The sequence below is a fragment of the Semicossyphus pulcher genome, unplaced genomic scaffold, assembly GCF_022749685.1.
Source record: "Semicossyphus pulcher isolate SPU_LCO1_2020_fin unplaced genomic scaffold, fSemPul1.0.p SCAF_18, whole genome shotgun sequence".
Classification (NCBI taxonomy): Eukaryota; Metazoa; Chordata; class Actinopteri; order Labriformes; family Labridae; genus Semicossyphus; species Semicossyphus pulcher.
Window position 1 is genome coordinate 8080638 of NW_027211691.1, and position 21863 is coordinate 8102500.

General features: G+C 38.0%; 1 protein-coding gene across 1 annotated transcript in view; it reads left to right on the top strand.

The window, feature by feature from the left end:
* palmdb (palmdelphin b) overlaps positions 1 to 21863 on the top strand; it is a 50867-nt gene that overhangs the window by 16648 nt on the left and 12356 nt on the right. Inside the window, exon 5 of the mRNA XM_069667365.1 lies at positions 1746 to 1860. Coding sequence (XP_069523466.1) covers positions 1746 to 1860 — 115 coding nt within the window. The remainder of the gene's footprint in view (positions 1 to 1745; positions 1861 to 21863) is intronic.

A 21863-nucleotide genomic window follows, 5' to 3' on the forward strand; every position in this document is an offset into this window, starting at 1 on the left:
TTTGTGATCGAAGCATATCAAGTTTTCTTTTATCCTTATCACACAATTATTATCCTTAATAATATGTATTAATGTAATGAAAAACACTTGATAAATCAAATATGAAAAAAAGAAAAGATTAATACACTAGTGACCTATAAATGTTTCCATTTATTCCCCTAAGAAGCCTATTAAACATTTTCATAAACCAAACTGCATGGGTCAGATTACAAGTAAAAAGATATTCAGATAGATAAAGTGCTTTCTTAGAGTCATTGCTGCAGAACCAGAACTCTGTGTGCCTTAATTAAGCTGTTTCTTGCCAAAGACTCCGAGTGGTCACAGCTTGTTATTTGAAGTGTGGGCTTGTTAAGGGCAGCGTCAGCAAGAGAAAATACATCAATGTCGGGATTACAATTTGTGTGTGAATATTAGTGGCTGTTTATTATTCAATATTCATGGCATATAAGTATGTTCCAAACAAGAAAAAGATAAAGTAAATTAGGATAATATTCATTTTGTCTCTTTCTAGCCAATCATATTTGATTGGTCGTTAATTAATAAGGTAAAGTTTAACACATACATTTGGCCAGTGGTTAAATGATTTAATGAACTGCATAATACCTGAGGGAATCAGGGGCCAGACATCAGCATACCAGCTTCTTCAGCAGATGGTGATCTCATATTTGTCATCATGTGACCAAAGATATCGAACTTCAGTCATGTAATTACATCAATATATATTCCAAATATTACCCTTAAATGGTCACCTTTCTTTATATGAAAGAAGTTCCATGCTTTGTTCACTGAAATCGACTGAATTGAATTTGATTGATTGCAGGTGTGAATGTCAGTGCGAAAGGTTGGTGTCTATGTGTCAGCCCTGTGATTGACTGGCCAGTTGAGATCGGCTTCAGCCCCCCCGCAAACTGTAACAGGATAGCCAGTATAGATAATAGATGAATGGATTGATGAATAGACAGCCACAGGCATTTGGCTCATTTGGCTCATTCAGCAAGTAATAAGTTTTGAAGCTGCTCCTTTGCTGAGAACTACTCCCTAGTCTGAGTTTCTACTATCTTAAAGAGCAAAGGGACTATTATTGTCTATTGATGTTAGAGCAGGATTGAACTATACTCACCTTAATAGCTGAGCCTTAAGTGCTGCAAACTGTGCTGGATCAAAGCTGGCTGACTAAAGTCACACAGGCAATCTCAAGGCAAAATCCTCGTCTCAAACAACCCATTCGCACACAGGAGGGGGTTTGAAGTATGTCTGACCCCACTGTGATTAACAGTAAAATCTTCTTCTATTCCCCAAGGCTAGCTGAAATGGGAAGATTACTGCTGATCATGGATATGAACTGCAGATCTCGAGAGGTTTAAGAATTTGAGAAGTCTATTATCCTCTTGTAGGCCTATTATAAACTATCAAATCTGCATGTGCCGACATGTTCATACTCTTAATATGTCTGCAATTCTTCACTTCAAAGCGGAATATTTTACAATACTTACTAAATACTAAAACAGCAATACCACCCGGGATACCATGTTTAAAGAAAAAACACTAAGCAAGCATGTTTTGCTTGCTTAATTAAAAGCCATTCAGATAGCTGCTGTTGTTGTTGTTGTTGTTGTTGTTGTTGTTGTTGTTGTTGTTGTTGTTGTTGTTGTTGTTGTTGTTGTTGTTGTGAAGAACTGCTGATAATGCGGTTCACATAAGTGTTTGTTCCAGTAATCAACACAGTTTATTACTCTCTTGTACAGAATAGAGAAGGAAATTGAGGACTTGGAAACACAAGAGCTCAACATCTCTGTCAATGAGGAAGCAGTTCTGAAGCGGTTAAAAGAGGTGGAGAGGACAACTGAGGACATAATCAAGGTAGGCTCAATCAAACTGTCTGCCTTTTAATACTCTGCTTGCTTTTCTGGCTCGTTTTGTGTTTCTTATAGACAAATTCTGCTACAGTATGCAACTTTTCACCATGAGGCAATGAAGCTTGATGAGAACTAATACTGCTTTAACTCTTAACAAATGCCATTTGCTGGTACTCTGGAGATAAGTGTAGTCAAGACATGGGTCTTTATATTACATATACAAACGGATCTGTTGATAAAGCGCTGCAACTGTGCAGGATGTTTGATTTGCGCTTCTCTGCCGTGGAATATATTCCTTTTTTGTGATAAGTCGCATCACTGCTTTTAGTTTCTATTTTTCTATTCAATTTTCACAAAGAAACATAAACATTTCATGATTTAAAATCTTTAAAAATTGATTTGTAAGTTGAATGTGCAGATTTACTGATGTATTACAAATCAAAAGAATCCCATCTGTATAGAAGTTTTCTCTGTGAAAGTTTATTCGATCACCAAAGAGTAACCTTAAATTGCCTGAAAACCTTTGCATCCGCAGGACTTCAACATATCACCTTTCTGGTTCTGTGAATCTGTAGTTCCAAATGGCTCGTACACTGGGTGTAAATGTGGTAGTTATTAGTGTCTTTCTTCACACAACAGCACAGAAACTGAAAATGTTGCTGTGCTGGTTGGAGAGTTGTTGCTTCAAGTATTAAGACGATTAAATGTGAGCTTGAATCTGCCAGTTTGAGTCAATGAGTGTGAACGTTTAATAGATGCCGGAACACTTCACAGTGGTTTATTATACTCTGAGACCGTTCCATAATTTTTCATCCACACAACAAGCAATATGCAATGTGCATCAGCAACAAGCATTATGAAATTATGGAATTATTATCTTGCCAAAGTTTCCGATTAAAGTTAAACAAATATGACTCCATGTGTGTAGATGTTATTTTGTGTAGTGATATTGTATGCTTTAAATATTTTCTTCTTGCCTATTAGCATGTAATTAACATGAAATAACCTAGAACACAGGATCAGTTACTCTGAGCATTTCATTTTAAGTCAGCTCTTGTCTCAGAATGTGCATTTGTTTTTTTCAATAAGAAATTGTTGTTTAAATTCTCTGATAATATCTTTAAATAATGGATACTGCTAGTTTGCGACAAATGTAGGTGCAAAATATATAGCACGTAAAAACAGCATATAACCTCAGGCTTGAACCACTCTGCTCAACTCAAACTCAACTTATTGCACACTGTGGCTTCATGTTTGCACTGTCATGGTTCTTTGAGGATATAGAAAGTTCTTTCTCTGTCAGAGCTGTGTGTTATAAGAGGTAGAATTTACTTTGGCTTTGACCTGCTCTCTGAATATACTATATTGAAGTTAGATATTGTTTTCTATTCACTCCATGCTGCCTGTGGCTCTTCCTCTAATCTCTGCTTGTTTCTAACAAGATGCTCTCCCTGTGGACTGTGTGGGTGTGCTTTTGTTCACATGAGGCTGCTTTGGTGAATAAGGGGGCAGGTAAATGGATTGCTCATGTGGTGGGTGTGCAGGAAACAAGGGTATGCATGATTTGCTTTCTGGTTGCTGTCTGTAATAAGACTTTAAGAGTACACAGTTGCATAACTTTGACATTAATGTGACATAGTTATGGTTTGCTGATTCTTAACACCATTAATCTATAGCACTGCTGTGATGTTGACTTCCTGCCTCTCTCACCACTTTGACCCCCGACTACTTTGTCTTCACATGTAGGAGCTAAATGCAGACTTCCAGGCAGGTAAACACCTTTAAAGCATATCTTGTGTGTTGTGATTGGTTAACTAGTTGCTTAACATAATATATCTGATATTTCATAATAATATATTGTTGACAAAACATTAATGTTAGTGATTTAAATAGTCATTAACATACATAAACTATATACTTCTCGTAAAAAAAAAGAAAAGTTTAATGGATTACTGATACACTGACCCCTTTCACCTTTATTGCTTATCGTTTAAACTGCAATGACTGGATGCTCATTTGAAGGTCCATTATTTGAGATCATGATTTAATGTATGTTAATATCCAATTTAAATATATGATTATCTCGAAATAACTCAGAACAAATATTTTGTAATAAATATTAAGAGATATCAAACTTTTATAATTTTGGGCCTCAACAGTTTCTTCCCCGTCATTTTTTTCATGTCACTTCTGAAACTATGCTTTCTCTCACAGCTGAGAAAAAATCCTGATGACAACAGTTGTGTTAAATTTTCACTGTAGTGTATTATCTGGGGATAATGTAAAAACATAACATGAGCATAATTTGTTTATTTATGATAAAAACATAACAGTGTCATAATCTATGCCATACTAATCGTTTAACACCTCTGGATTACGAGATCCTTAAATTGTGTTTACATGTATTTCATTGGTCATATTTTCTCCTCAGATTTGACACATCATTTCACATCACCACTCCCAGTTATCCCATCATTCATTCCACCAAGACCAGCAAAAACCCCTCCTATTCGTGAGGCTGGTAGTGAAGAACCTAAAAAAGGTAGAGACATCATGTAACTAGAGCATAGGCTGAAAATAGTTTCTGCTTTGCTGATGATCACGCAACTATCAGGATAATCGGTTTAAAATATGATGAGAGACAAGTGAAATAATAAATAAATAATGGCATAGAGATTAATCAAACTGTGAACTGTGTTTAGAAGCTCCGTGGTAATTTCACTGCTCAGTCTCTCAGATCCATGGTTATGCAGACATCCATTTTGTGCTCTCAGGACATAGCTGTCTGTGTAAGACTAGCTGCTCTGACCAAAAACGCCTTCTGGTTCTATTATTTTGTTTTACGAGCTGTAATTTTCCATTTCACCAGGATCCAAATTATGAAGCTAGGATTTCACAGTGATGGGAACAGTATATTCCCATGTCTATGAGTTTGAAACTTTGGTAGTTCATACATCAGAAACAGCAAGTTTTCATTAGAATTACAAAAAAATGGAGTGATTTGTAGCCTTCAAAAACACAGTTATTTTGTCCTAGAACTAAATTAATTATTAATATTTTTTCCACCAGTAGGTGGTATATGAAGTATAGTTAGAGGATCAGATATTCTATTGATAAAGATTCTGTTCAGTCTACTATCCAGTGACATAGGTGCAGTCATTCAAGGGTTGACTATACCAGTCATTTCTGATGACGACACAGCAATGTCAATTATTAAATCCTGTAAATATAAACACTTTTCCTTATTTCCATCTGAAGTTTGCTGTTCATAATCTTAGAAGTGCCTGAGCTTGTGTCGGCCTCACATTGCTGAATGATGCAAAGAGAACACCTTTCTCCATTTATGTTGGTCAATGCATATAAGCTCCCAAACCACCATTTTATTATCCAGTCGTCTACCGATTATTTGAACAAATATTCACTCATGCTTTACACTGTGTACAATGATTGTCCAAAGACCTTCATTAAAGTATTTTCCTCTTTCCAGCAACGTTTGCGATGGAGATTAGTGTGGAGCATGATAAGAGAACAGGCAAAAGTCAGGTGGTCTCCACATCAACCATCACCCCAGAAACCATCCAGGAGAGGGGGTTTAAGGTGTACGATGATGGGCGTAAGTCCGTATATGCGCTGCACCCAGGCGGAGGCAAAAAGCTTAATGGAGCAGTTGGAGAGATGACACCCAAAGAAGTAGAAGAGCTGCTGCATCAGGCCACAGATAAGAATGTGCCAACTGAGGTGCAGTACCATCCGCCTGTTTACTCTGTACCCTATACAGGGAACAGCAGGCCTTCAACACCCAGGACACCAAATAAGACCCTTACCCCTACACCCAGCCATAGTCCCCTCCAGAGCACAATCTTATTCAGAAATGAAGCTCAAATCATCAGAGAGGAAAATCTGAGAAGCCAAGACGTGGAGGAATGGAAAATCCCCAGCCCAAGCCTCATCCAACAAGACACCATGTCTAAAGACCTTCTTAGACCTGGAGAAGAAGACAAGCTGGGCTATTATAACTATCAAGAACAAGCCAACAATGACAGTCATCTAAATTCACATCCTCACTTTGGTGCCAGAAGTTCACAAGGACTCAACAACAGCAAGACAGATACCAGCAGTCCAAACTCAGCAGCTCTTGTCTCAATCAAAGCAAGGTCAGAAGGAATGCCAGAACTCATACAGCCAGTATACAGGGCTTTGGATAACAGCAGTCCAGCATTTGCCAGGCACAAGTCTGAAGTTGATTTTGATGCCTTAAGAGAGAGCCCAGGTGATTTTAACAGATGCTCACCTTACAGTGCAGAGAGTACCCCCTCTCTGAACCTTGTCAACACCATGCCAGAAGAGCTAGAATCAGAACCTGTCACTATGATATTCATGGGTTATGAGAACGCTGAGGGTGAGGAGGAAGAAGACATCCAGGCTGAGCTTGTAATCATAGGCAACAGTGATGATGATGAAGAGAACCAGTATGTTAAAAATGAAAGTGATGGGGAGGAGTGTCTCTCATACCATCCAGAGGGATACAAGAGCAAAGTCTTCCAACCCAGAGTAGGTATGGCCAAGGTTGTAGACTGCAGAGACACTGTCAAAGACGCCTACACAAAGAATGATGATTCAGGGCTTCACAAGCCAACTTTTATCCACAAGCCTGGAAAGCACAGTCCGTACCTGCAGGGACAGGGAGGGGATGGGACTGCAAACACAGGCAGCATAAACATGGAGAAGATGAAGCTCTGTTCAACAGGAAGATAATACAGAACTTTACTAATTGCTAAGAAACTGGATCACTGAAGTAGGAATATACAAATAGAATCCAGCTTTCTGTCCAGTCTTTTACCATGTAGTATATTCATGGTTCAAGTTTGATCATACCTTGTGTGTAAATGCATAATCTGCTGCAAATCCAACCAACTTGGCCTAACTCATTTCTCATATAATAAGAGGGAAACAGACTTTTAACTCATGCCATCTGATGCAAAAACCTTAAATGCCTGTTTTCCTAATCAGTAAAACTGATCACAGTCACTGACATTGTGTCAATCAGTCCATGTGCCAAAGAGATTCAGAAAGCTTTGTTGCCACCTTCTGGCAAATAAGTTTCATTACACAGTCACATTACCATTGGCACTGAGATTCTCAAAGCCTGATCATTGCAATTTTGATAATTTTGGGTCCACTGTCTAAGGTTGTACATTGTACATGGTTTTTGAGATATTCAAAATATATGTTATTGGTAAATAAAGCCTTAGAGATTTTTCTATCTAACCTCCTCCAGTTCAAATAGCTTTGTCTCTTTATTTTATCAAGAAGACCCCTTGAAAGGAACGCTAGAACACTTTTATTGTTGCATGATTATGCTGGAGGAAGATGGTTTCTTAATGCCTTACTTAACAGCAGGCCTTGTGGATTATTATTATTATTATTATTATTATTATTCAATGCATGATCATTAATGTCTGACTCATTTTCAAACTAGTCATCATGTCTGAAATTTAAACAGATTTTGTGCATAAGCACTTTGCCAGGGAAACTTATGCTGCTAATTGATATTACCAAGCCAAAGAGATTTTTCACAAGTAGGCAAACCAAATGTCATCTTTAGTAATGCCAACAGAGCAACACAATATGGCCAAAGGTATGTGGTCTGGGTATATTTATCTTTATCCTGGACCTTTGGTCTGAAGAAAAGAAAGTAGTCTTCGAATGTTTTGTCAACACTTTGTGTTTGTTTGTCCCTGTCCTGATTAAGAAATAATTAACCCATTTAATTAATCATCTGGGGATGAACTGGAGTGTGAGTCCGGCCTTATTAACCAACATCAGTGTTGGACCTCAATGGTGCTCTCTGGCTTTATGTCTGTAATCCCTGCAGAAAGGTTCTGAATTATAGAGCAAAGCTTGAAACCAGAAGAGTATTTTTTAAAAATGTGTTAAAATCACATTAATGGTAATGGTATCAAAATCACATGTTTGATTAACACATTAGATGGAAATGTTCTGTTTTTTGTAAAAAGCCCTAATGAATTAAGCTTTAACTATAATAAAGCCATTTGTAACACCTTATAAACATGTACAAGTGGTGCCTCGAATGATGGTCTACATGATGCTGCAGTGAGCAAGACTTTGTTTTGTTTTAATTTTTATTGTAACGATGGAAGCTAAGTGACCTGTGTGCTGTTACTTCCCCTGGGATTAAAAATATATCCTCATCAAGTAATGGTGACAGTGTTGTCTTTGGCAGTGGTACCCAATGTTTATTTTCAATTTCTTTTTCTCATAGAAATCTCATTAAATCGGAGCTAGTTCATATTAGCCACCTGTATTCATCACGAAAGCCGAGAAATAACAGTCTGAGAATTATTTTAATTATGTTAAATAAAATAAAGGAATTCGTAATAAATCTTTAGTGTAAGCTCGTCTGTTTACGGCTAGGACAGCAGATATGCTCTGCATCACGTCTGCATGGCACAAGGACTGACAGCTGAATGTTGCTCTTCTGTTTCTCTTGTAATACACTCGTCCTTGGTTTCTTTCTCTTCCTCTCTGCATGTCTCTGTGGTATTATGAAGAACATGGAGGAGGGTGAAAAAAACGAGGTGGCACTCTAGACTTCTTGCTAAAAGGATAGTTACATAACAGCAATTTCTTATGTAAGCTAAAAACCTGAAAAGTGAGAAACCTAGGGGCATCCATTGTAATTACTGTCACCGAAATTCAATTTTCATTTTCCAGAGGAGTTTACTTAACCACTGTGTGAATATATTTAACTGTCCTCCGCTAACAGCAGCATGCATGCCTTGTTAATTGTGAAATATTAAATTTTTTGGGTGGATATGGTGACTCATCATGGATTGATTAGAGTCAGAAAACTCATTGTGGACATAGTAAGCACTTTCTTTATGAAAAAAAAATACAACCTCAACCTCTTACATTGTTTGGAAGTTAAAAGTTCCCAGGTCTGTGGATTATTCAAAGTAACAAGTATACATCGCTGTAGGAAATAAATATTCATTTTACAACAGTTCAGCAGTGCAAGCACAATAGTTTATGTCTCCATTGACTAAATACTGTTTTTCAGAGTAAGAAACAAAAGGTTTTTTTTCTTAATTCATAACCTTCATGCTATCTACATTACTTTTCATACATTTTAATCTGAACCTTTATGGTTAAGGCACAAATCTAATTAGATTAGGTGAAGGAGAGATCTTAGTTATGTTTAATAGGAACCAACATCGACGGTTGGTAGGAGATGGGATGTGCACACCGATCTCCACTGTCAATGTCATTGTCACTTTGTTGAGCTATATGAAATTGAAATTGCAAAGAAAAATCTCACATGGAAAAGTCAAAAATTCTACAAACAGAATCAAACTCATGAGAATTGCAGTGGAATGGAGTGCCACTAACTCTAACTTGATCTTGTGGTGGTTATTGTCTGTTATTACGTGTCTGATTTAAATACTTGGTTCTAATTACGGTTCTGTTATGTTATTTCTTGATAACAGAGCATTGTTATGAAGAACAGACCGTTGCTAGGGATGTGGGTCTAATCACACAATCGGGAGGACTGACTGTAATCATATCAATCCGCCGAAAGTCCGGTAAATTTGACATCGGCTTGTTTATATTGCGACAAAAAGAAAAGAGACGAAAACAGCGGAGAGAACGCAATAAAGGTTAAATGGTGCAAAAACTGAAGGCTATGACAGAGATCTACAAAAGTGAACGGCACATGAAGTAAACATTTAACGGATACGGGATACGGCATGGTTTAAAGGCGGTGAATGGAAAAGAAAATGTCAACAGACTCTGACAGGGACGAGACAGAAAACCTCAATCGGGTGCTGCACTGATTCCAGTGGTCCGGTTCACAGTGTCTTACTTCACTTTCAGTGGAAAGGTTTTCATTAAATGTGAGTAAAAACAGCTAGGTTAGCTCATTTTATTGTGAGTAATATTAGCTTGGTTAGCCCTTTTTAAGAAGACTACAGAGTTAACTGTTTCCATGGACGCAGTTCTCACTGTGAGTGTAAAGGACAATTTTTAAATGGAAAACAGGAAGATAATCATTTTTAAATTAATGAAATCATTTCCAAATCAATATATTGTGTCAAATAACTCATTTCGTAAGTAAAAAGTAGGTAAAAAGCTGTGATGTATAGTGAGCAGGTTGTTATAGCGGAGGAACCCCTTCAGGGTGAGACAAGACCCCTCCTGCTCATCCTGTCAGGGTTTCATTCCACGCTAACAACCCTCTCACTTTACATTATCCCTTACATGTTTGCGCTAGTGGATGGATATACAGATTGATTCGCATTTTCACAGATTATCTGTCACTTTGGCTAACGATTGTGATATATTTGGATGGAAACCTGGTCACTTAGTGAGATGTCAACATGAAGACGAAAATTAGTGTAACACTTTTTAATGTCAGGCAAAGCATTGGAAAATGGGCCTGGCTGTGATAGTTGGACATATGTCAATGGTGAATGAGAGTATCCCCACACGTGCACTTAGACCTGACTGAGAGCTCAATAAAATGATATATGAATGGATCCCTTCAATTCAGTTCATATAATTAACCCAAAGACACAACAGTTATTCCCAAAATCCTTAATGGGACACTGAGTGAATGAAAATGAATGAAACTCTTTGCCAGTTGATGACGGGGGGCTGGTGAGACAGGTCCAAAATGTTGATGCACTCTATCTTCCAGATACAACGTGACTCACAGCCCATCCCAGGTTGCTGTCACTTCTCCTGGCATCTTCTTCATTTTCGTCATGGAGGTGGAAGTTACGAACGCCAGCCACATGATTAAGACTTCCCTCTTGAATGCAATGAAAGTTTTACGGTTTTGAGGCATCAGAAAGATTCTTTCCCAGGTGTACCGTTACAGTTAGCAGACAATTGTCAGTATTTGAGTATGAGAGTAGATTTATGTTTAAGTGTTTTGGTTGCATCAGTGCATTTCGGTTGTGAGATGAGCTGTGCTAAGATGCATGTCAGTATAGAGAGCTGCATGATTCTGGCCACCACCAAACTTCAAATACATGATTAACATAATTAACAGGTTTTCTCACAGGAAAAACTAAAGAAAATATAGAAATGTAGGTGTAACTTCCAAAATTTGCAATGGGATTTTTAAGGGTTCTACAGAAAGGCAGAGAAAAACAAGCAGGCTGTTAAAATCAGCCACGCTGCGGGACTGAATGCATGTATGAGCACAAGATGAGCTCCTCTCAGTTGGAGTGTGTTTTGTCAGAGAAAGCTCATGTATTGGCTGTCTCCAGAACACCCCCCTTCCACCAAACATCCAATCAGAGGCAGCAGCAGCCAGCAGAGCTGCCAGTATGAGGCTGCACACAGAAACAGAGCATAGCCCTCTGCATTAGCCCGCCACACTGTCCAGGTAGGTCCATTAACACATACATGCACGCACACACTCACGCACACACACACACACGCAACCAAAAGTTTACAAAGATTTTCCTTTGTGTCAGAGTATAGATCCACTCTGCATTATCTGCTGCTGCTGCTAAAATGGAAATCATGTCATGTGTTTGGTATTGATGTGGATGGAGGGATGCTGCAAGCCCCCAACCAGAGTCGAGTTATTGGGTTGATGATATGCTGTGTATCGACTAGCTGCAGTAGTCTGTGTGTGTCTATGTGTGTGCGTTGGCTTGGAGGGTGTGAATAAGCTGTGAGGTTAAACTGTCTTTGCATAGAGTGGATCAATGTTAATGTTTTTGATGAGATAATATTTCTAATTTGACTTGAGATGTTGATATATGGTGATTAAATACTTTTAAAGAGTCTGTTGACTAAAGTATTTCATCTCACCATTGGTGTCTACTTATACAGATAGAGGCAGAGAAAGGATATGAAAGTATGCATTTTTGTTCAATTTCGCCTTTACATGTATATGTTTATATGCAATAAAGTTTGTTATCCATTATATCAAGAAATGTAGCACTTTTGGTGTCAGATACAAAGTAAATCCTGTAGAGAAGCGTGTTGCTGACAGTGTGCAGGGACCTAACACATCCACTATTTTTTTTCAAAGGGTAAAAGAATACTTATGAGTTGTGGTTGTCTTGTATGGATTGATAAGTTGGCTAAGAAAAGGTTTTAATAATATTCATGAAGAATTATGAATGGTTGTATCATAGTTTATCAGATTTTATATTAATTCCTGCATCATGTTAGTTCGTTACTCAATACTTTCTAACTTCCCTACTCTGCTTGTGGCTCTTAGCTTGAAGCCTATTGATTTCTACTGAAGACATAAATCTTTAAAAACAGTCCCAAATATACATTTACTTTGCTCAGTATTTTCCAGGAATGGATGATATCTGAAGTTGATATGAGGTGTCTTTTAAACACAATGAAATTGAGCATTTGTTGGGAACTATTTTAAGTGGTGAATAATACTGATTAATCCTCGAGTTAGTATTGCTGGCTGCAGGACTATGTTTGTGGGATTGCGTCAAAATGACCTACAGAGTGTGTGTACGGGGGAAATCTTTTTCTGTGCAACAGTATGAATTATTGATGCGATTTTATATGTTTTGGACAACAATGTAAAGGAACATATAGATATTTACAATTTGTACAGTAACAGCCTTTCTTCAAAGCTTAATGAATGCCTAATACTGAATTTAATAATGCATATTTCTCAATAGACAGTATAAAATGGTGCTATTAAAGGCACAGTTAAGCCTGTAGCTGTCTTGTGCACTCAGCTGCAATGATTGCATGTGAATTCTGAGTGTAGAGAGAGAGAGCCAGTGTTTTCATGGCTCTCACAACCATGAAATGAAAACTCTTACTCATGTCAGTGCCTGTGTAGAGCCGCTATAAAGACACACACACACACACACACACACACACTACACACTGTGTGCACACACAAAACATCTGTACAGATTTGTATCCCTCTGAGTGAACTTCCACTGTCATATTTGTCTCATCTGTTAGTGTGATACTTACATACAAGTAAATGCAGACAGTGTGTGTGTCTGTGTGTGTGTGTGTGTGTGTGCGTGTGTGCGTGTGTGTGTGTGTGTGTGTGTGCGCGTGTGTGCGATCGGGGTTGGTTGGGAGGTTGAGGTTGTTTTAATAAAATAATAATGTTTCTTACACAGACCTGACAGCCCTCATCTTTTCATTAAGTTTTGACAGGCCAAAATATATTTAGAAGTGGTGGAGGGAAACATTCAATGAATTAATTATTTCTCATAGTGGGATATAATTTACAACCTTTATATGGCTTCATCTAAATCTTGTTGATATAAACTCAGAGCAGAAATGAGTTCTGTTATTTTTCCTCAGAACACAGACTGGACTAAAAAGGGTAGACAAAAACACTCCCCTTTGCACTGCCACTTGTTGCAAATGTTCAGCTTCCACTGCTGTTAATTAACTGCATACCCCTGATACAAGAGGCATTTCATACCAATGTCTTTTTATCTTCAGGACTTAAAACAAACACTTCACATTTCATAAAGATGTGAGACAGTTGAATCTGAAGGCTGAAAAACTGTTGATAATTCCTGCACGTGTCCAACCTCACAACTCCAACGCGACATTTATGAAGGGCTAAATGTCTCAACTGCTCTTTACTGAGCTTGGAGATTCATTGTTTTCAGAGAAGCCGGCACTCATTCAAGTGACAATTCACATGGTTCTTGCCTTTCTTGATTTTAATGACACCCTCACAGGGACAGTCATTTTGATATTTTCCATTTGGTGTACACACATGCTCCACATAATATAATTGTAAAGACTCTAGCGATCTGACATCATAGCATTAAAATATTATGGCATATAACTTTATATTGTTAAGAGGGGGATTTGCCCTTTTTTCTGTAACATCATGACAAAAAAACAGGATTTAACTCAGTAAGTAGGCTAGTAGCAAGTCTATCACAGAGTGAAATTGACATCAATTTAATTAGTTCAGTCTATCATTTTTTTTTTTTTTTTTGCAATATGGTGCCTTATACGGTTTCAGTTTTGTTCTACAATTCTTGTTCTTAAGTGTTCAGGCCACTCAATGCCAGAATGGTCGAATGTGATCCTATTTTACGTTTAGTTGAACACTGAATTTGTGACACTGTTCTTTGATGCCCACCTTCTAACTGTGCACTTTGTTAATAAATGTAACGCAATGGTAGGAATCCACATTTTAGATATTGTAGATTCTATCAAGATTCATATTTGAAGCCACTGTCCACAGTCATGGCTGCAACTTTGTGTTCTATTTCTATCAGAATCACCTTTTTTAGCAAAGCATGTTAAGGGTATTTTTGCTGTTTTTGTTTCTCTCAATAAACTTAATGATTCAATAGAAAAAGAACAACAAAGTTTAACAAAGTAAATTTATTCTATTTATTGCCTCAAACAGCTTCACAATCTATACAACAAATGACATCCTCTGAAATAGAATGGTTATCACATTGGTTGTCAGAGGTATACAACCTTGAGGACAAGTAGACAGAGAGCTCTGAGCCCTTTTTGACTTAGAAGAACCCTCTGTGAGTCTGTATGGGAGACACAAGAAATTGGACTTTCACTCCATGCCCTGGCTTTTCAGCTCTCTCGAATCTAAGACTGTTTTCAGTTTGTTATATTTTGCGAAATAGCCAAAACAATGTAGCACTCTTGATTTTAATGAAATAGTTGCAGCTTTCACAGCATAGATAGGACAAACTCTTGATTTGTATTGGAACATAATGTGTGTGTTTGTCATTGGGAAACAGCCGCAGGGAGCCTCATCTCCACTCAGTCTCATCTTAATGACAGTTCTCCCAATACTCTCCTGTATGTGTTTGTGTGTGTGTCAGTTTAACCCAGCTGTCCACACATTAGGCCATCAAGCTTTGCTTTCACTTAGTTATAATCCCAACAAGGTGTCAGCAAATGGACAGTATACAGTAGTGTTTGTGTAGTTTGTTTGTCTGTGCCCCTTGGATACTATCTATCTATCTTTGGATATGATTTCTGTATGGATGACCTACTCCATGTTGTCGGTAGGTAAAGCTTAGCTCTGTGGTATGTTAGGTGGAGAGGCAGTAGATAGCATATTTTGGCTCTAACACCATAAGTTAAAGTGGAATTTCTTACAGGCATGTAATTGAGATTTCAACTTTTTTTTATAATGCATGCTATAAAGCTGTGATTTTTGGGCTGTATCATTGTTCTGATTGCGGGCACAATTGTCATTTTACTTTACTAAATCGCCGTCAACTTAAAAAATATAATCACATAAAATAATAAGAATGTTGTTTGTTTAATGGCAATGTTCGGGTCTTCGAATTTGTATTGTTTGTAAAAAGACAAAAAAAAAAAGAATATCACTAGATCCATGATTTAAACATAGAGCAGACAGATACTGCTAATTATTATCTGACTTCATATTTCAGTAGACATATCACAGAAAGTTGCACGGTGAATCCAGAATTTTTTGTACTTGAGAGGAGACATTTTAAATAAGTAGCCACACCGAATCCCTGCTGTTTGTCGAGAATCTGGACTGTGATGCATTTAAACCATATTTTTTTTAACAAAGTTGTTACAAAAGCCTAGAACCGACATCAAACAAGGTGAAAGAATGATGAGTAAAAAGCTAGAAGTGAAGCTAATAATCAAGAGCACTGGACACTGTCACATGTCAAGGCCAAAATTTAACAGTGCTGTAAACCATTTTCACACAGCCCTGTAACTGGAAAACTCAAAGGCAGTCACTTAGAAGCTGAAGAGATTTGGAGAAGCTGTGTTTTCCATGAACTATCAACTATTGAAGGAATTTGGATATTTTGTATTGAAGGCATAAAAGAAGTTAAAAAAAAAGAACAACATACTGGCTTTGTTTAGGATGAGAATTGCAGATGCACTGTCAATGTCACAAAAATTATCCAGTCTTAGTGAAATATAAGGAAATATGAAGGTGAAAAAACAGCCAAGCCATAATGCCGATGTAAATTATATTTATAAGCCTCAGGCTAAAACTTCACAGGAATATAATCGAAAGTTGATACCAGTAGATTTGGTGTTGCATCATGTTCTGCTGTCAGATGGTTGTGACTGTCGACTGAAGTTGCTGTTGATTACCGTCATGCACATGCATGCATTAAAATTAACAATGTCATGAACTATAGACTTCTAGATAATTCTTGCTGTGGTGATCAAACTATTTTTATATCAAGCATTGTTTTATGTAATCAAAGAAAAAGTTCAACATTTGGGGAGATGCGTTTGTTTTAAAGATTAGAGCTTCCAAATACATCATCAGGGATCTTGATAAGCAACCAACACTTATCTCAAGTTATCGTTCCAATGTATTAGCTGTAATTTGACACCCTTAGATCCCTTAAAAACACGGTATTTGACCGGTGAGACATGCCTTATGTCCTTACGGTAACCTTAACCTTAACAGTTGTTTATTAAGTTGACCCATTGCAGTGTGTTATACATGACCAGGTTTTCTCAGATTTTTCCAAAATGGCACGGGGTTACTATTTGTAGAAGTCTGTCTGTTTTTAGTTTTGCTATTAAGGTTGCATAACCAACACGTTTATATTTCATGCTTTGGTGTACAGTGACTTTTTTTTCAACAGATGTAATGCCATGTTCTGGTTAAGGTAAAAACGTGCAGGACTGCTATATATCTCAGGTTTTGGAGGGTAAGTTATAAGTGATGGGTACCGGGCCGAGGCTAAATTACTAGAGACCATAGTAGCTCAGATGTGAGCAGGTCTTTTGTCTATACTTTCATAAGGTTTAGGTGTAAATTATAATCACTATGTAGCCTCTCCCTGCTCTCTGTTCAGGAGCACTTGTAAATAAAAGGCCAATACGTTATTGAATACAATGTAAGCATGCGGGAAAAGGGAAATTTCTCATCCAACACCGTAAAGGTTTGCACTAGCACAAGACGCTAGCTCGGCTAATACGGATCATTTACAAATTGTAAATAGGAGCCGTTGTAGCGGCTTGGACCCAGAAACAGTTTAATGCGGAGGTGTGATGTTGCCACTTTACAAATGGATAAGTTCAATCCTGTTTACAGGTAGGATACTGATCCTCACTTGGGGACCTCTATGGGAAATCCTATAGAAAAAGGCGACACCCCTCAAATAACTACAAAATTTAGTCTCTATGAACTCATACAAACTTTAAGGAATTAGAGGGAATAGAAATTATGTGGACCACGTTTGTGATTTTTGACATGTAGGCTACTAACCAGTAAACAACAGGGAAATAATGGCAACAGTAAGTGTGTTTCTTTTCCTTAATTCTGCCAGTCTGAAGAGAAGGGCTGCTGACCACAACAAGCTGTCTCACCGGGAGACAAGCCCCTCCTTGTGGCATTAATTAGGACTAAACTCAATATGAGATTTTACACAAAATCACAAGGTATGCACCCATTTACAGATTTACACCAAAACTAAACTTTATACACAAAATAACTTTTCTGTGCGTCACACTGCACTTCTCCATACTTTTTTCCTGCCCCGTTCTCTGAGCAATTTATAATATTCCCAAATATAGTGCATTACCCAGGGGGCACCATTTGACGGCCACCTGTTGCAGGTCTCTTTTTTTTCCACTGTCAGCTGCTAGTCTTAGTAAAGTTAACCTTACAATAATGGACTGGAAAAAGTGGAAAAACAGATAACTAGAAATAATACATTTTTAGCCTATATTACAATCAATTCTGTTACTCGTCCAAACACTTCAAAAAGTAGGCTACTTTATGATTTGCGGATACTGGCTGATACACACCCCAGCATGCAAATGCATGGAGAACTGGCACTTATTTTTTCACTTCAAGCACTGCTCCCAATCACATTTAACAGTCTGCTGATGAGGTGGTGAGGGGGAGGTGGAGGAGGCGACAGCTGAGCTGTGTCAGGCCTGTTGATGGTTACCATGGCACTCAGTCTGTCGTACGCATGTGTCCTTGTTGGCATGTGTGTATCTATATGTGTATGTTATTGAAAACTTCCAGGAGCAAACATGCAAGTGTGTCAGGCCAGTTGTGAATAAATCAGGGATGGCGAAGATAATTTTACTAATCTCTTAATATTAGCAGAAAGCACACCATTTTCAGGTCTGACATGTCTGTGAATAAATTCAATGATAATGTTTACATTTAAGGGCTGTACATTTGTACAGTGGTTCGTGCTGTCGCCTTACACCTAGAAGGTCCCTAGTTCGAACATAGGAGGCCTTTCTGTTTGGAGTTTGCATGCACGAGTTCCACTCCGGTTAAGTTAATTGGCGATGCAAAAATTGCCCGTAATGTGTCTGTCTCTTTGTGTCAGCCCTGTGATTTACTGGCTGCCAGTCCAGGGTATACTCTTGCCCCCCTTATAAGTATAAGCAAAGTGAAAAAGCTGGGCTAAATAGATATTCAGATGGACGAGAGGATGCTAATATATGGAGATTTTTTATTTTCATTTAAAAATATTTCATCTATTGATTTGACTTTATAATACAAATGAAGCAAAAAAGGCCCTAAAGGCCCTGTGTTTAACAAGTGTAATGTCTGCTGAGAAAAAGCTTTATTCAGCCTAAGTTTTCTTTTTCCTTCTGGCCATTTGCCCACAAGTTCGATAAATACTGCAATAGCTGGCTTTCTGAAATCCTAAAATAAATCAACATTGGCTTTTATTAAAGAACCACTCTTCAACATGGAACTTACACTTGATTTGAGGGAATTAGTGGCATAAAGAAGCTTTTAATATGAAAGCAAAATTAATTAAGATTAAATAAAAGGAAGAAAAACTTAAAACAAACAAAATTAAGGTTCGCTTCACCATGTTATTGGTTTTTTTTGAGATTTTTTAATTTTTATCTGCAAATTTAATACCTGAAACTTGTTCAGCTGTTTAGATGGTAAGAAAAATTACTCACTCAGCTGCTTCAAGGTTTAGGCTATATGCAGGTCTCTGACCAGGATCATCCTCACCTTCTGCAGGCTATAATTTTGTCGTCTAATATCTCTAGAACATTCAAGTTCCCTTGACCTTATCTTAGACATGGACCTCGATGCATAACAAAGAGGTTCTCAGCTTTGTTTTAACTTGTCATAACATTTCTTTTTTATTTCTATCGCAGTACAGACCACAAAAGAAAAAAAGGATACAAAAATGTTCTTGCATGAGGCCCCATGACTTGCACCAAATGTAAGCAATTAAATGGACTGCACTCAGTGCTTTTCAAATCTTCCAACCACTCAAAGCCCTTTCACTACATATTACATTCACCGAGTCACAAACACATTCATACACTGATGGCAGGGGCTGCGGTGCAAACTGCCAATCTGCCTATCAGTATCTAATCGCACGTTCACACATCCACACATCGATGAGTATGCCTTGGGGTTTAAACAAAAGCCTTAATCAAAGGCCTTTAGCTTTCCAAGCCTAACCACTTGGGAGACTTAGAAAGTGAACCTGCATCTCTGGTGCCCACCACATAACTTTTCACAAATGTATTATTGAATTGTCAGGATAACTCCACAAACACTTAAATGAAAATGTTTTCACAAGCATTAATTTGTATATTTAGAGAATTTAGAATATTTAGAATGTTATATATAAATGCGCATGATAAAAACGGAATATTTAGCTAATATGCAAATTCACACTGCCGGTTAGCGGAAGTACACCAAAATAAAATCCAAATAAAAGCTTGAGTGCAAGCCGCCTCTAACCAACAATGACTAAAGCCTGTGTGACTCCGTGCGCTCCTCAATCTGTTGCCAGCTAATTAGCCCAACACATTGGAAGGGCCGTTTTGGCTTTAATTCAGGCTTTGAGCAATGCAACAGCATCCACGACCGACAGAACTCGGTAAGTTTGTTTTCTAACTTTCACGTTTTCTAACATGCTATCCAATATTAGCATGTAAAGCTAACTAACGTTAACCTGGTACAGATTAGCTTTGCTGGGTTAGCCTTTGTATTGTGTCATTTGAGTCGCATTTGCGGTGGACACTTGTGTTGTGAAGCATATGACAAATAAACTCAAACTTATTCTACTCCAAATATGACACAAATGACAAAATACATAGGGTAACCCATCAAGGCTTATAGAGGGTTAACGTTAGCTAGCTTTACATTGGATAGCATGTTAGAAAATGTGCGAGTCAGAAAACAAACTTACCGAGTTCTGTCTGTGGTGGATGCGGTTGCATTGCTCATGTCGTAATACTCATTTGTAAATGATTACTTAATGAACATCACTAAAAGGGAGTATTTGCTAATTGTGTTCATCATTACTAAATCATCACTTCACACGAGTTCCCCATTACTTCCTTGACTTGTGTCCCCCCCAAGTAAAGTGAGGTTGTAATACTCATTTGTAAATGGCCACATATCAACCAATGAATGAAGTAACTGTGAGTTAACATCCCTTTATTGATGATCTATTAAGTGTAAACTAATGACAGAAAGTCACAGTGACTTCATCATTTCTTAATGGTGAGCGTCAGGAATTCATGATACATCCTGCATTAATTCATGCATTAAATCATCATGAGTCATGCATTAGTTAAGCATTACTTAAGCATTACTTCAGTATATAAATTGTACCCTTAAAAAGTGTTACCAAGCATTGTCACAACAACCACTGGAGCTGTAACAATGATTCCAGTGTCTGTTTAGTCTCTGCTTGGTCCCATATCCCAAAAAAGAATTAATGAAAAGAATGTGCCTACTGTGAATGTTTCAAATAGAGATGAGGAGGAAGAGGAGAGCAAAGGGATTAGAAACTTGGTAGAGAGGGAACAGGCACTGGCAGTATTTGATGTTAGGAGTCAGCAGCCATGGGTATCCTGTTAAATACTCTGAGCTTTGTAGTGAAAAGAGCCCACAGGCGCTGGTGAGCTGCTGGCCCGACACTTGGCAGCAGGAGCACATGACATCAGCTTCAGGATGAGGTGGATTCAAGCAGAGCCTTCCAACTGCCAAATTTGGTTGAGTTGTATCTGGTGGTATTGTTGTATTTGTTGGTGTTGCGCTTTATATTTATGGTGGTCTGTCAGATGACACCAACAGAGTAGTGTAGTTAGAACTCAGCTCTTTAAGAATGCTATACTTATCTTTATTAGATGACATAAGTTCTGTCTCAATATGGACCCCACACCATTATTCCCAGATGGGTATTCTCAAAGAACCATGTGTAGCCTCAGCTTCCAATTACCTCCTTAATCTGCACCTGTTTTTCAGTGCATGCTAGCAACTAGTTCTAAAGATGATTCTAAAGGATTAAAAGACAAACGTGTTTCTATTCTCTATAGGCTTAAGACTTGGAGTCTGCCTAAGAGTTTTCAGAACTTTACGGTTTCTTAGTGGTCCAGTGTCAGCAAGTACTCAAATGTCAATGTCTGCAATCCTATGTATTATTATTCCAATAAATTACCCAAACAATAGGTAGACTTGATGAATTGTCTCTCAATATTCAGTCATCATGGTAAATGGACTGTACTTATATAGCGCTTTTCTAGTCTTTGCAACCACTCAAAGGAGCTTTTACGCTACATACCACATTCACCCATTCACACACATTTATACACTGATGGCAGAGGCTAGTACGTAAAGTGCCCAACTGTCAATCAGATATCACACTCATATGGCCACCGGGAGCAATTTGGGGTTCAGTGTCTTGCCCAAGGACACTTCACCATGTAGCCTGAGGGAGCTAGGGATCGAACCTCCGACCTTCCGATTGAAAGACGACCGACTCTACCACTGAGCCACAGCCGCCCTCATCACATTCTCCCCAGAATATAGTTATTGATTGCCCACTCCACTCAATTGGCTTTTATGTGGATGTAAAAATGAACACCATAACACAGGACTCTGACCTCAGGGACCAGGATTCATGCCGTCCCACATACTGAAGCACAGAACCATGATTATCATAATTATAACACTGTTGGCAGTGAGCAGTTTGCAGATACACTCACTATAGCATTTAGTTTTTCTCC